At 38.6% G+C, this 16,701-nt stretch overlaps 1 protein-coding gene across 3 annotated transcripts in view; it reads left to right on the forward strand.

The window, feature by feature from the left end:
- Positions 1–16,701, forward strand: part of TMTC1 (transmembrane O-mannosyltransferase targeting cadherins 1) — a 294,086-nt gene that overhangs the window by 225,294 nt on the left and 52,091 nt on the right. For all 3 annotated transcript variants that reach the window (XM_033222533.1, XM_033222534.1, XM_033222535.1), the window contains one exon: positions 9,012–9,155. In XM_033222533.1, the coding sequence (XP_033078424.1) occupies positions 9,012–9,155 (144 nt within the window). The remainder of the gene's footprint in view (positions 1–9,011; positions 9,156–16,701) is intronic.

Raw genomic sequence — 16,701 nt, forward strand, 5'->3', positions numbered from 1 at the left:
CAGTCTCGCTCCTGTTGCCCAGGCTGGAGTGCAGTGGTGCAATCTCAGCTCACTGCAGCCTCTGCCTTCTGGGTACAAGCACTTCTCCTGCCTCAGCCTCCCAAGTAACTGGGTTTACAGGCACCTGCCACCGCACCTGGCTAATTTTTGAATTTTTAGTAGAGACAGGGTTTCACCATGTTGGCCAGGCTGGTCTTGAACTCCTGACTTCATGTGATCCACCTATCTCGACATCCCAAAGTGCTGAGGTTACAGGCGTGAGCCACTCCACCCAGCCTTATGCTGTGTTTTTAAAATATGTGAATTACCTAGAATGTTTTAAAAGGTAACTGAGGTATAATGTAAAACCTAAACACCATCAATAGCAGAAGACCCTAAATTACTTCTATCTTTTCCTCTTCCTGGGTGCTAGATTGGCAAGGGGTAGACTTGTGATAGATAATTTCATGTCAACTTGGATGGGCCATGATACGCACATATTTGGTAAAACATTATTCTAGATGTTCCTACAAAGGTACTTCTTGGATGAGATTAACATTTAAATAAGTAGACTTTGAGTAAAGCAGATTATTCTCCGGAATGTGGGTGGGCCTCATCCATCCTGTTGAAGGACTTAACAGAAAAAGACAGACTTCCCTGGAAGGAGAGGAAATCCTGCCCACAGACTGCCTTCTAGATTCTAACTGCAGTTCTTTTCTGGGTCCCCAGCCTGCCAGCCTACCCTGCAGATTTTGAACTTGCCAGCCTCCACAATCAAGAGAGCCAGTTCCTTAAGATAAGTGTCTCCCTAAATATACACATCCTGTTGCTTCCGTTTCTGCGGAGAACCCTAATTCAGATTTTCCTCTTTTACTGCCCTGCTGGTTTTTCACCCCTAAGGCTGATCTGTTCTTTTCTGCTCGAGGTTCCATGATTTCTAATTTCTCAGAGCTTATTTATAATCCTCTGTTTAAATCCTTTGCTTCCTTCCCTTCACCTGGCACTTTCCCATTAATATTTAAATATTCTCGAGTTGCTCCTACCACGAAACCAACCAACCAGCGGCTCTGCATCTCTTGTTTCCCTCCTTCTGCCATTCTTCTGTGTGCTTCCTTATCTCCTTCCTGCCTTTCAAGTGTCAAAATTTCCCAGAAAGTTGCAATATCTTCCTCATTTTCTCTCATTACTCACTCAACTACATTCTGGCATCAGCTCCCTCCCCACCCTTGAAACTGCTCTCCCCAAGGTCACCAGCTGCCTCCATGCAGGTAAATCCAATGGACCGTGCTTGGCCATCAAATTACCTAACTCTCAGTAGCATTTGACTTTGATGACCACTGCTTCCTCCTTAAAGTAATTCTTTTTTAGCATCTGTGACACCATGCTGTCTTGCTTTTTTCCGCTCTTTCTTTAGACTGTCCTGCCTCCACCAACCCTTAATGGAAGAGTTCTCAGGACCCTCTCCTCCTTCCCTACACCTTGTTCTCTTCTCAATCTTTGCTTTCTAAGGGGTTTCTTCAGTCCCAAAGGCTTCAGTTAGCATCTTGTATATGCTAGTTGACCTTCAAATCTATGACTTTACCATTATCATTCCGCTGATGATCAGAGCCATCTACCCAGTTGGACATTTTCACGAATTGCCCTCTGCACCTCAAACTCGACTGGTCATCTTCTACCCAAAACCTGCTCCTTGTCCTTTATTTTCTTCCTTTCCATTCTCTGCTTCAGCCAGAATAAAATCCTTTCAGTTTCTCAAGTTCTGTTTGGTTTTGCTTTCTCTCCTTGGAACCCTTTCCTTCCTCTTCCTGCTCTTACCCCTCCCTTGCGATCCCAGTCCCCTTTATTGCTGCCCCTCCCAGTGAAGCATCATCTCTCCTGGAAAAACCTTGGTGAATGTCTCAGGCACCTCTCATTTGCCCTCCTCCTGTATGCTCCTGTCAGCTCCTGCTCAGCTTTACTGCTCTGTCTGCTCTCCTTACAGAGCATTAGAGTCCATTGGTTTTCCTGTCTCTCTTCTACCACAGGGCACTCTTGAGGGCAAGGACAACTTTCTCTTTACTGCTCTGTGCCCTTAGCAAACAACCTGGCACATTGTACGTGCTTAACGTGTGCTTGTGAAAAGAAAGACTGGACAAACATAATGCATAAAATCTCTATCACAGTTCTCTTAGAGTCAGAGAACAACTCCATAAGGACAAACAGTGTTTCTCAATGACAGAGCTCTTGATATTTTGCAGAACAACTTTTCTTTATGCAGAATTGTCCTATGCATTGCAAGATGTTTCACAGCCCTAGCTCCTGCCCACTATTTATCAGGAGTAATACCCAGTTCCTGTGGTGGATATTGAAAATGTGCCCACTCTCCTCCCCACTCCTCTTGATCTCCTTACTTGGCAGTTATTAATTAGGAATACGAACATACTTTTCCTACATACACCATTGTCTCTTCTCTGAGATAATCCATCAACCAGAGTGCACTCATGCTAGGAAGTGTTAGTGGAACAAGGATCCCAGGTGCACATTGATCTGTCACACAGGAACCACACAGGATTTTGAATGTCCTTATAACCTTGGATATAACTTTTTCAATTACACGTGTCTGGAATTCCATTTGGTCTTGAGCGTATCGGAAAAACTTGGAGAAAATTGCTCTGGTGCCTATGGGGATCATTTGCTTCAGATGATGAAGGATTGACAGGCTTTGGAGGGAGTGCTTGACAAAGAACATTCCCACATTCTTAAAATGGAGAGGGTTACTTGCCCTTCACATCTGAGAACTCTCAGTATAGGAGAAACAGATGGACACAGAATGACTTGAGTGTTCACTAGGTTAGCGATGAAGAAATAATGGATGTAATTTTGACTGATGGGAGCAAGTTGAAAGCTATCAGCAACAGTGAAGAGAGTGTTTTTTCCGAGGATGAAAAATCCATGTGAGGAAGGAGAACTGGCTGCTTCAGCCTGGCATGTGTTCATCAGGGCTACAGAGGGAGCCAGTCAAACCACCCAGAGGTCCTGCAGCTAACCCCAAAATATTAAATGTATGTAGTGTAACAGGTATGATGATGGATATTTTTATATCCACCATCTCATTTGTTCACATAGAAGCCCATTTATTCACAGAGAAGGTCAATATGTTATTAAGCTTACTTTTTTAGAGAAAGCAACTAAAGCACAGACATAAATTCAAAATCACATAGCTGGAATGCCTCTCATGGCTTCTGACTCCAAATCCAGTTATTTTTCCACTCCACCAAAGCAGTTTCCTATCTATCCTGCCACAAAAACCAAAGTTCACCCCAAGCCTCTGAGAAAGGTTAATTATGTTCACCATTTCTATTTAAAGGAACAGAGAAATACTTAATTCAGTAAACTTCCCAACCTCTAGCAGTAAATTCTGAGGAATCAGGTTCAGCCATTTAAAATGATTCATTTCCTATGGGCACTCGAGAGCCGTGGCTTTACTCTGCATAGTCTTGGAAAACTGACTGGGAGGAGCCCTTCTACATCACTATTGGAGGTCATCCATTGTGCAAGGTCAGATGATTTAGCTGGCCCCTCTTGAAGAGTGCGTCACATTTCCCTGAACTGCAGTTGAGGCTTTTCCCCAAGGCTATCTGTAATGGATCGAAAGAAGCACAGTGCAGGATGAAAGTGGTAAAACTAATTTGCTAGGTGTTAATGCCAATTTCAAACAATTAAACAAGCAGACTAATCAAATGATCAGTTTTACTCAAGTGCAATTTAGTAACATGATGACTTAAATTTTGCAACATAAAGGAACCATGCACTTAAAATATGCCACAGACTAATATGGTTGGAAATAATGCTGTCAACTCCTGAAATGAAGTTTATTTTGTATATTTTTCAGTCCAGTGGAATTCAGTAGAATTCAGGTTTTATGGTGGAATGTTTTTCTCAGTCATGTTTTTCTTTTGGACTCTTATTTTCTCAACAGGAAATAGAAAATAAACATCTGACCTTAGCATAGTTAACCTCAAATAAATTAGTGTGTGGTATGAAAATCGGACAAGTATACACACCCCGAAAATAAATCAGGGTGTGTATACTCTGAAAGGAAGTTGCAAGCTAGAGCACATCATTCAATATTATTTGAACAATGAAATGCCATGTAAGGCACTCAGATAATGAAAAGTCAACAGCATTCTTAACTTTGGAATAGATGGTACAAAATTTAAAGTAAATAACTGACATAAAATTCAAAACTTGATCTTATTCATATACAGCTTATGTCTATGGATCTTTAGGTAAGGTTAATGCTTAAGAAGGGTAAATCAGAAAGTATGTATGTAAATCTTACACACTTACTGAGTGTGGTTAATCCCAAATAGCTTTCCACAATACTGTGCTTTTCAGAGACATCATGATTATTTTGTATGTCAGAAGACAAATTTTTGCAGTGAAGATTCTGAGTAGCCAAACTTTCTGGGTATTGAGTTTATTTCACTTCTGCCACTGAGAACTAGTTCCTATAAGAGCATAGTTGAGTGATTTAGCCAAAGAAACAAGAAGATGAGAAGAATTATTCCAAATGAAGCTCTAATTTATTTGCTGAATGTTGAATAACAAATGAAGTTTGAAAACAGATGTACAGGAGCCAGCTGCCTTCTTGACATTTAAGAACACAGGTGCTTCTGAGATGTCTTTTCTTTTCCTTTAAAAATTGGAGTTTCACTGTCTCCCAGGCTGGAGTGCAGTGATGCCACCATCGCGCCCTGCAGCCTCAAACTCTAGGCTCAAGTGACTGAGATGTCTTTTTTTATAGCCTATTATTTACTTAATTTCTCCGTGTTTCCCTTTCCTCAACTGTAAAATAAATAGTACAATAATTCTACTTAAGCAATTTTGAAGGGTAAATGAGACAATGTCTGAGACAGCACTTTAAAAATGTAAAGTACCATTTGCACATCCTAGGTCCTCTGGAACTCATTTTCTTTTGTTCCTGCCTTCTATTTTTTGCTTAGACAAGTGTTCCTTCCCAGGAACTTTCTCCTATTAACATGTTGACATTCATTCTTCAGAGATGAGATGAGATCTCTTTCTTTTTTTTTCTCTTTCTTTTTTAGTGAGGAAATAATGAGCTTCTTTGTACCCCAAAACAATTGGACAATATAACTCATTTTCTCTATAATAAATTCTAAAAATTAAATTAAAATAATAATAAATAGCAAAAGAATTTTCATAAACAATTCAATGTTGAAGAATAATGTCCTTGACTGCCTAATCTATTAATTCTACTTGAGGAAATGTCACTAGATAAAAATTAAGAACCCCTAAAATGCTTAAATGGATATTGTTTATCCAGAAACTAAACTACCCAATACTTGAACACAAATTTTTCTTCAACTCATAGAACCACATCTCTATATGTACGTGTTTTTTATTTTTATTTTTATTTTTTTGTAGAGACAGAGTTTCACCATGTTGCCCAGGCTGGTCTCAAACTCCTGAGTTCAAGCAATCTGTCAGCCTGGACCTCCCAAAGTGCTGGGATTACAGGCATGAGCCACCTCATCCGGCCCCATACATTTCTTTTTTAGTGAGGAAATAATGAGCTTCTTTGTACCCCAAAACAATTGGACAATATAACTCATTTTCTCTATAATAAATTCTAAAAATTAAATTAAAATAATAATAAATAGCAAAAGAATTTTCATAAACAATTCAATGTTGAAGAATACTGTGAGAAAGAAAATCCAGTGAGTGCTCTTACAAAATCAGGCCTGAAAAAATAGCCCTGAAAAATCCCCACTGCTCCACTTCAGCAAACCTTTTGTTGAGGTTTTCTGGATGCGGAAGGGAATAACCACTATCAGGACATTTGTAAAACATACCTGTAGAAGTTAAAGTCAGGATGGACTTAATTTATTCTGACAATTGATGTAGCAACGTAGACATCTCTTAAATTATTCATCTTTCCAATAGAAAATTCCCTTCCTGGAGAGATCAGGATTGAATTAGGCCCAAGTTAATTCAAACGCGAATTTATTTAAAAAGTAAACACAGAAAATAAATTTTGTCCTTGCATAGGTCTGCTGTAGAGTGTGTGTTTTAAGAAAATATTTACATCTGTATTTTTTTTTTTTTTTTAGATATTTTTTTCTGACCTGGTTGTTAAGAATCCTTTTAATGAAATTCAGCTTGGTTTCATAAATAATGCAAAGCTTGCTTGTGATTAGGTGAGCCTCCTCAGATACCCAGAGAGAGAAAGGATATTAATACTAATGGCTAGCAAGCCGTTAGTATTGCCAGGAATAAGCAATAGCTACACATTTTCCAGGTGGAGAGCTTTGCTAGGTTATAGAGTCAGCGAGTCCCTGTAAATATCAGCAGTCTCCTTCCTCAAGGATTTGGGGCTCTTTGCTAACATAGAACCTCTTCCCTGACTATAGTTGGTTCCTCCTCCTGAGCATCATGTTTCTGCAGCTCCAAGTTGGTTCTTGGAGCACAAGGCATAGTAAAGGCCTTTTCTCTTATAGTGCTTCTGTTTCTCTTTACTTCTCTTCTTACTATTCACTTTTGTTTTTCAGAGTTCAGGGTGGACTTGAATTCTGTTTCTGATTTGAAGGAAACAAAAGAGAAAGAGAAAGCCATTTCTGTAGTCAGTGGCCTTTGAAATACATGACTGTTCATTTAAATGGCAGCGGGGTCATGAGTGAATATAAAATTCATGGAGTTGGGCTTAAAACTTACTGGAGATGACCGGCTGCTTGCAGAGCAAACAGGCACCTTACATGGGTGATCCTATGGTGTAAGGTCTTATTGAATTTAGCCTGTCCTTTCCTTTAGTGTTTTCACCTCAGAAGTTCATTTCAAGGGCTCAGAGCCTTAAAGAAATAAGAAAAAGAGAAAGTCTTAAGAAATTATCTCCTCTAAGAAAAAGGAAGACACATGACTGAGATATGCTTTCTGTTACTGCTTGTTGTAAAGGAAATAAGGAGTATGGAAATTGACCTCATCACATGCACTGGACAACCCTTAAATCTTTTGATGGTTACAGTGCTTTGCTGAACATACAAAGCAAACAAAAACCAAAGCTTCTTTAGAAGAATTCGAGTCCTGGCTGTGATGTACTCAGCAACCACTTCCAAAGTAATTCTTAGACACAGGCTTCTTAGGACACTTTTCTGGGCATAGAGTGAAGGAACAGGTACAGAAACATATTTCGCCCTCATCATAGCCTCGTATCTTCTAAAGACATCTCAGAGAGAGCACCAAGCACTTTTCTTCCAGGAACTGAAGTTGGATGTGATGGGGCCAGTATGAGAGACCCTTAAGTTGTCTGTGCTAATTAAATGTGATCAGAGAGAAGCAAACAACAGCGCATGTGCTGGGTCAGTGTGCTTTCTGCCAGACTTCCTCTAAAGATCTCTCTCCTAACAGCCTCCAAAGCTTCTTTGAATAATTAGGGCTTTCAGACTTTGGGAGGATGTAATATTCATTTGAATTGATTCTAGCCCTTGTCAGTCAAGAGGAATATTACAGAGTGCCTTCCTGGAAATATTAGTTCTGAGGGATGTTTATAGCTGCTCTGTAAGGGAGTAGGGAAGGGTCAAATAAACTTAAGAGACTCTGGGTAGAGCAAAGATTAAAAAGCTGTACAACTTGTCTTCCCTGTCCTTTTAATAGGAACCTTTTCTGTTCCAGAATTAAACTGATATTTTTAGAAAGTACGGAAAAGGGAGCAAGCATGGCATTTTATTGTCAAGGGGCTTGACAAGTACAGATCCTGTTTTTATTACTTGGGCATTATCTTGGCATTTCTACATTAAAAGTCAGCTCCACCGTCTTATTCAAAGTACTCTGGGTGACAAAGGTGGAACAAACCTACCAGACTGCTAACTATGTCCACTCTGAATATATCAAAAACAATTACATTATGGAGCTGTGTGGATTTGGCGTCTTTATAGTTTTGAGTTTAGGAAATAAATTGGTTCCCTTCCTACCTTAATCAGTATAAATTTGATATACTGATGTCCACCTCATACTCTTTTACATTTGCTTTTGAACATTAGGAATGCTATTTTTTTACTTCATCTTACCTTTGTTTTTTTTTTTTTTGTCTTTAAGTGTTCTAAGTTCTTAGTATTTTCTGTCTGAGACTGTACCGGGACAGGTGGAACCAAACTGCAGTAGGAGGGGGGAAATGAGATAAAATAGAAAAAAGAGAAGAGGAGGCATTTTGGAGATTAAGTTTATGTTTATGGGGTGACATTATATATCATCCTTCCTCAGTCATGGCAGTCTTACTAATGCTCCAATCCAAAGATGTTTATGGGCCAGGTGTGGTGACTCACGCCTATAATCCCAGCACTTTGGGAGGCTGAGGCAGGCGGATCACCTGAGGTCAGGGGTTCGAGACCAGCCTGGCCCACATGGTGAAACCCAGTCTCTACTAAAAATACAAAAAATAACTGGGAGTGGTGGCGGACACCTGCAATTCCAGCTACTTGGGAGGCTGAGGCAGGAAAATTGCTTGAACCTGGGAGGCCGGGGTTGCAGTGAGCCGAGATCGCACCACTGCACTCCAGCCTGGGCAACAAGAGCAAAACTCCTTTTTTTTTTTTTTTTTAAGATGTTTTTGAAGATTCCTCCTCAAAGGATCGCTCAGCATCTGGTATACGTAGTGGATCCTGCACAGGCAGCTGGTCAGAGGCCCCACCAGGCCACAAACTCAGGCTAGAAACTTAGCACCTGAGGCAAGGAGGGTTTTCTATCACAAGAAATGGAAAGTAATCTTATTAAATGTCTTTAACCCTGGTAGATCCACATACTATTTATTCTTGTACTATTTAATAATTATTTAATTATAGATATGTGCATCCTTGCCCTAATTATATACTTTCACCTGCAAAAGTCGTTGACCAGTAAGATTGTACACAAACCATTCAAGTACAAGAATAATTCAGTGTTCATTTTGGCTGTTCATACCTAGGGACAAAAGAACAAGCAAATTGTGCCCAACTTAGAAGTTTCTGAACCATCACAGCTTAATATTTTTAACTTTTCAGGTTGTATCCACGCCATGCAAGTGCGCTAAACAACCTTGGAACACTGACGAGAGACACAGCAGAGGCAAAGATGTACTATCAGAGGGCTCTCCAGCTCCATCCACAGCATAACCGGGCTCTTTTCAATCTGGGTAATCTTCTCAAGTAAGTGGGACATCGATCAGGTGGCCTTGTGATTCCAAGAAACCCTTTCCTTCTCAACACTCATTTGATTGTGCTGCATTTGCCTCTTGCTGGAGCTAAGTAATTAGGGTTTTCAAACTTTGGCAGTGTGTAACATGCATCTCAGTTTCTATTCCTTATCAGTCAAAAGCTGTATTTCCCAGAGTGTCTTTCTGGAAATAGTAGTTCTGGAAGACTTTCATAGATTGTCTCTAAAGGAGTAAGAATGGAAAAGTGTTACATGGTCAGATAAATTGAGAACATGCTGAGTTAAACAGATTGTTTATTTATGGAAAGAAGTTTTAATATGCTAATATTCTTTGTAAATCTTCAAGAAGGACTGTGGGATAGTCATTTTTGTCTTGTCTTTGTGTGTGTGTGTGTGTGTGTGTGTGGAGGGAAGGCATTTTCCAAGACAAATATTCCATAATATACTTTGGGAAAGGCAGCATTCTCTGAAGTTATAGACAAATGGTTAACCATACTTCGACCCAGTTTGTGTTATAGGTGAGAAATAAAGTGAGGCTTGCTGGAATTAGTGGTGGGAATTAGTACTGATGACTTTGGTGCTTAGGAATAGTTCTCAGACATAACCTCTAGTGTTTGCGTTTTACTTGCTGCCCTGATAAAGGTTGATAGTGTGACTGAAGTTACTGAAGACTACAGTAAAGGATGCTTTTGCATCTTGTGTGTTTATGAATATAGTCTAGGCATGTTGGTGATGGTCCAGACAATGACAGTAGTAATAGTGGTAGTAGTTATGGAATTTAGCTTCTAAACTTAAAAAAAAGAAAGAAAGAAAGAAAGAAAGCAGGTTAACAAACATCAGAAATGGAAATTTAAAAGGTAAAAATGGCCAGAATTGGAGAGTAATAATATGTTTATCTAATCCACATGGTTGCTGAATTGGTTTCCATCTCTTAGCTTCTAGAGGGCACATATGGCTGCCTCTCTAATACTTTCATGCTAATGGTTCACTTGGTCCTTTCTTCCTCTACCTAACAGGATTGTCTCCATTGCTGAGTAACTCAGTATGATGCATTTTCTTCACCTTCCTTTTATTCCTTGACTCTTACAGATTCCCATAGATACTGAATATTTTTACTAATGTACATATTAATGCATGTTTTTTAAAAATCTCATTTGAACAGAAGCCTTGGAGTGAGTTAATCACAGAACAGTCTAATATAGTATAAACTGATAGGTGCCATCCTAGGTCTGAAGTTGTATGTGTAAGAATGGCTTTATCCACATGCCTGAACACAAAATCAAGGAAACACTACACAAAAATAAATGAATGCCAAGAAAATACAATGAAATAAAGTGAAAGAAATAAAGTAGAAGTCAGAAAACTAAATAAAATTAATTTTTCAAATTCGATAGCATTGTTAAAATTTGATAAAAACTGAGAATGATGAAAAACAACTGATAATGGGCTGGGCATGGTGGCTCATGCCTGTAATCCCAGAACTTTGGGAGGCTGAAGTAGGAGGATGGCTTGAGGCCAGGAGTTCAAGACCAGCTTGGCAAACATGGTGAAACCCCATCTCTAATAACAATACAAAAATTAGCCAGGCATGGTGGCACGTGTCTGTAATCCCAGCTACTTGGGAGGCTGAGGTACAGTAATCAGTTGAACACAGGAGGCGGAGGTTGCAATGAGCCAAGATCGCACCACTGCACTGGGCGACAGAGTGAGACTCTGCCTCAAAAAAACAAGCAAACAAATAAACAAAAAAGAACAAACAAGGGCATTACATGATGATAAGGGAGCAATGCAACAAGAGGAGCTAACTATCCTAAATATACATGCACTCAATACAATAGCACCCAGATTCATAAAGCAAATTCTTAGAGACCTACAAAGAGACTTAGACTCCCACACAATAATAGTGGGAGACTTTAACACCCCACCGTCAATATTAGACAGATCAATGAGACAGAAAATTAACAAGGATATTCAAGACTTGAACTCAGCTCTGGACCAAATGGACCTAATAGACATCTACAGAACTCTCCACCCCAAATCAACACAATATTGATTCTGTTGATTCTTCTCAGCACCACATAGCATGTATTCTAAAATGGACCATGTAATTGGAAGTAAAACACTCCTCAGCAAATGCAAAAGAATAGAAATCTTAACAAACAGCCTCTCAGGCCACAGTGCAACCAAATCAGAACTCAGGATTAAGAAATTCACTAAAAACTGCCCAACTACATGAAAACTGAACAGCCTGCTCCTGAATGACTACTGGGTAAATAATGAAATTAAGGTAGAAATAAATAAGTTCTTTGAAACCAATGAGAACAAAGACACAACATACTAGAATCTCTGGGACACAGTTAAAGCAGTGTTTAGAGGGAAATGTGTAGCACTAAATGCCCACAGGAGAAAGCAGGAAAGATCTAAAATCAACACCCCAACATCACAATTAAAAGAACTGAGAAGCAAGAGCAAACAAATTCAAAAGCTAGCAGAAGACAAGAAATAACTAAGATCAAAGCAGAACTGAATGAGATAGAGACACACACACACAAAAAAAAACCCTTCAAAAAGTCAATGAATCCAGGAGCTGGTGTTTTGAAAAGATTAACAACATAGATAGACCACTAGTCAGACGAATAAAGAAGAAAAGAGAGAAGAATCAAATAAACACAATAAAAAATGATAAAGGGGATATCACCACTGATCCCACAGAAATACAAACTACCATCAGAGAATACTATCAACACCTCTACACAAATAAACTAGAAAACCTAGAAGAAATGGATAAATTCCTAGAAACATACACCCTCCCAAGACTAAACCAGGAAGAAGTTGAATCCCTGAAAAGATCAGTAACAAGTTCTGAGATTGAGGCAGTAATTAATAACCTACCAACCAAAAAAAGCCCAGGACCAGACAGATTCACAGCTGGATTCTACCAGAGGTACAAAGAGGAGCTGGTACCATTCCTTCTAAAATTATTCCAAGCAATAGAAAAAGAGGGACTCCTCACTAACTGTTTTTATGAGGCCAGCATTATCTTGACACAACAAAAAAAGAAAATTTTAGGCCAATATTCCTGATGAACATCGATGAGAAAACCCTCAATAAAATACTGCCAAACTGAATCCAGCAGCACATTAAAAATCTTACTGCCATGATCAAGTTGATTTCATCCCTGGGATGCAAGGCTGGTTCAACATACGCAAATCAATAAAGTAATCCATCACATAAATAAAACCAATTACAAAAACCACATGATTATCTCAATAGCTGCAGAAAAGTCCTTCAATAAAATTCAACACCCCTTAATGCTAAAAACACTCAATGAGTATTGATGGAATGTTATCACAAATTAATGGAACTAGGTATTGATGGAACGTTATCTCAAAATAATAAGAGCTGTTTATAACAAACACACAGTCAATATCATACTGAATGGGCAAAAGCTGGAAGCATTCCCTTTGAAAACCAGCACAAGACAAGGATGCCCTCTCTCACCACTCCTATTCAATAGCCCTCTCTCACTACTTCTATTCAACACAATGCTGGAAGTTCTGGCCAGGGCAATCAGGCAAGAGAAAGAAATAAAGTGTATTCAAATAGGAAGAGAGGAAGTTAAATTCTGTCTGTTTGCAGATGACATGATTGTATATTTAAAAAATCCCATTGTCTCAGCCCAAAAACTCCTTAAGCTGATAAGCAACTTCAGCAGAGTCTCAGGATACAAAATCAACGTGCAAAAACCACAAGCATTCCTGTTTCTTTATTCCAGTGATAGACAAACAGAGAGCCAAATCATGAGTAAACTCCCATTCACAATTGCTACGAAGAGAATAAAATACCTAGGAATACAACTTACAAGGAATGTGAAGGACCTCTTCAAAGAGAACTACAAACCACTGCTCAAGGAAATAAGAGAGGGCACAAACAAATGGAAGAACATTCCATGCTCATGGTTAGGAAGAAACAATATTGTGAAAATGGCCATACTGCCCAAAGTAATTTACAGATTAAATGCTATTCCCATCAAGCTACCATTGACTTTCTTTGCAGAATTAGAAAAAAAAAGTACTTTAAATTTCATATGGAACCAAAAAAGAGCCCATATAGCCAAGACAATCCTAAGCAAAAGGAACAAAGATGGAGGCATCATGCTGCCTGACTTCAAACTATACTATAAGGCTACAGTAACCAAAACAACATGGTACTGGCACCAAAACAGACATATAGACCAATGGAACAGAACAAAGGCCTCAGAAGTAACACCACACATCTATAACCATCTGATCTTTGACAAACCTGACAAAAACAAGCAATGGGGAAAGGATTCCCTATTTAATAAATGCTGTTGGGAAAACTGACTGGCCACATGCAGAAAACTGAAACGAGACCCCTTCCTTACACCTTATACAAAAATGTAAGACGTAACACCTAAAACCGTAAAAACCCTAGAAGAAAACCTAGGTAATAACACTCAGGACCTAGGCATTGGCAAAGACTTCATGACTAATACACCAAAAGCAATGGCAACAAAAGCCAAAATTGACAAATGGAATCTAATTAAACTAAAGAGCTTCTGCACAGCAAAAGAAATTATCATCAGAACAAACAGACAACCTACAGAATGGGAGAAAATTTTTGCAATCTATCCATCTGACAAAGGGCTAATATCCAGAATCTACAAGGAACTTAAACAAATTTACAAGAAAAAAAATAAACAACCCCATCAAAAAGTGGGCAAAAGATATGAACAGACACTTTTCAAAAGAAGACATTTATGCGGTCAACAAACATGAAAAAAAGCTCATAATCATTGGTCATTAGAGAAATGCAAATAAAAACTACAATGAGATACCATCTCATGCCAGTTAGAATGGTGATCATTAAAAAGTCAGGAAACAACAGATGCTAGAGAGAATGTGGAGAAATAAGAATGCTTTTACACTGTTGGTGGGAGTGTAAGTTAGTTCAACCATTGTGGAAGACAGTGTGGTGATTCCTCAAGGATCTAGAACCAGAAATACCATTTGACCCAGCAATCCCATTACTGGGTGTATACCCAAAGGATTATAAATCATTCTGTAAAGACACAGGCACACATATGTTTATTGCCGCACTAGTCACAATAGCAAAGACTTGGAACCAACCCTAACACCCATCAGTGATAGACTGGATAAAGAAAATGTGGCACATATATACCATGGAATACTATGCAGCCATAAAAAAGGATGAATTCATGTCCTTTGCAGGGAGATGGATGAAGCTGGAAACCATCATTCTCAGCAAACTGACACAGGAACAGAAAACCAAACACCACATGTTCTCACTCATAAGTGGGAGTTGAACAATGAGAACACATGGACACAGAGAGGGGAATATCACACACTGGGGCCTGTCAGGTGATGGGGGGCAAGGGGAGGGATAGCATTAGGAGAAATACCTAATGTAGATGATGGGTTGATGGTGCAGCAAACCACCATGGCATATATATAACTATTTAACAAACCTGCACGTTCTGCACATGTATCCCAGAACTTAAGTATAATTAAAAAAAAAAAGAAAGAAAGAAAAAAGAAAAAAAAAAAAAAAAAAAGTATTGGGTCTGGTGACTCAGCCTGCCTGTAGTCCCTGCTGCTTGGGAAGCTGAGGCACAAGAATCACTTGGGCCTGAGAGGCAGAGGTTACAGTGAGCTGAGATCATGCCACTGTACTGCCTGGGTGACAGAATGAGACTCTGTTTCAAAAAAAAAAAAGGAATGATGGAACTGAATCCTAAACTATTTACAGATTGTGAAGCAGTGAAATATAAAATCAATTGGTGTGAAATTGAATAAATTTTAGAGCTGATAAATTGGCAGCATTTGGATCCTAGTATACTGAAACATAAGTCTTCCATTGGATTCCTTTCTGTATGACTAATAAATTGATCCTATATGGGATAAGAGGAGCCCCTGAAAGAATGAGGAGACTGTAGACTAGAAAATAAAACACATTCAGTGTGCTTCTTTATACATATATTTTATTTCATCTATATATTTGAGACAGTCTTGCTCATTCACCCAGGCTAGAGTTCAGTGATGTGATTATGGCTCACTGCAACCTCTACCTCCCAGACTCAAGTAGGTGGGACTATAGGCATGCCCCTACATGGCTGGCTAATCTTTTTGTATGTTTTATAGAGATGGGATTTTGCCATTTCACCCAGACCGGTCTCAAACTCCTGGGATAAAATAATCCATCTGCCTCAGCCTCCCAAAGTACTGGGATTATAGGCATGAGACACTGTGTCTGGCCTGCTTCTTTGTATATTTATAGCACAATATAGGTTTGAATTATTGTTAAGTCTACAATTTGTAATTTTCTTTGACCCACCTTAATACACTGCTCTGCTTTTTTCAAGTCTTTTTCCATGCCCAAATCCCTACTAACAGTGATATTAAAACTAATTGTGTATTTAAAAAAAAAAAAAAACAAGAAAAGAAAAACAACTGATAATGAAGACAAGTGTACAACTGTGGTGGAAAAAATATTTTTGTTCTAAGAGGCTCTTTTTAAAAATAGCAAATCAAACAGCATGACAAAAAGTAGACCTAGTTATTGTAGATAGCTAGATACAGAACATTATCATGTTGTTATTTCACTCTGCTACTTTTATTATTTCTTTATGTGAAGTTCTAAGGACTTGTGTTTTAATAAGTCATTGTTACATCTGTATATGTCCTCTGTAAGAACCCAAATAATGTACTGGCTATATAAAATCCTGTAAATGTCTTTTGGGGTACCTGGATTATATAGTGCTACATTAAAAAATCATACAGATGAGTATTTTATCCACAGAAGCCAAATGCAAAGCCTTGGCTACAAAATCACATTTCTTGTTAGGAATGCTAGTCTACAGTTACGATCATAATATGGTGCTGAATTTGGCTCTACTTGAAAATAATGGCAGATATTCTTATAAGTTTCATTTTGCCAAGACCTGAGCAAAAGATGGATGCTCTAACTTTCCTTTTTCATTTCACATCTTATCACTGCTAACATCTTAAATTAGTACATATGAGTTAAAAAATGTGTTTTGGAATTTGGCACTGACTACTTTTCACAGTAAGAGGAGTTATTGGGTAACCAACATAGGATTTTTTTCCCCTCTCTTTTTTAGTAAAAATCAATTTTTGATGATGATCCAAATCAACAACAATGCTTTACATTTGTATGACTTTGCTGTTTCCTGAGTGCCTTTTTTTTCGTGATGCCCTTCCAATGAGTCTTTACAGTGAATAGGAAGTGAGAGAAAATAAGATCCTAAGAAGTTAACAGAGGTCCAAACAAGTTACCCTTGTTTACCTCCTCTTGCCTGTTACACCATAGAGCCAAGTGGCTCTTATCATTATTTCAGTCTGCTGGATTATATGACTGAGCTAACACTGAAATGCTTTCCAGTTTACAGATAATGTTCTTTTAATATTCATTAGTTAATCTTTAAAACGATCTATTAGGAGATATATTGCCTTCCTCATCCCCATTTTACTGGTGAGG

Source organism: Trachypithecus francoisi, unplaced genomic scaffold (genome assembly GCF_009764315.1).
Source record: "Trachypithecus francoisi isolate TF-2019V2 unplaced genomic scaffold, Tfra_2.0 Lachesis_group11, whole genome shotgun sequence".
Lineage (NCBI taxonomy): Eukaryota > Metazoa > Chordata > Mammalia > Primates > Cercopithecidae > Trachypithecus > Trachypithecus francoisi.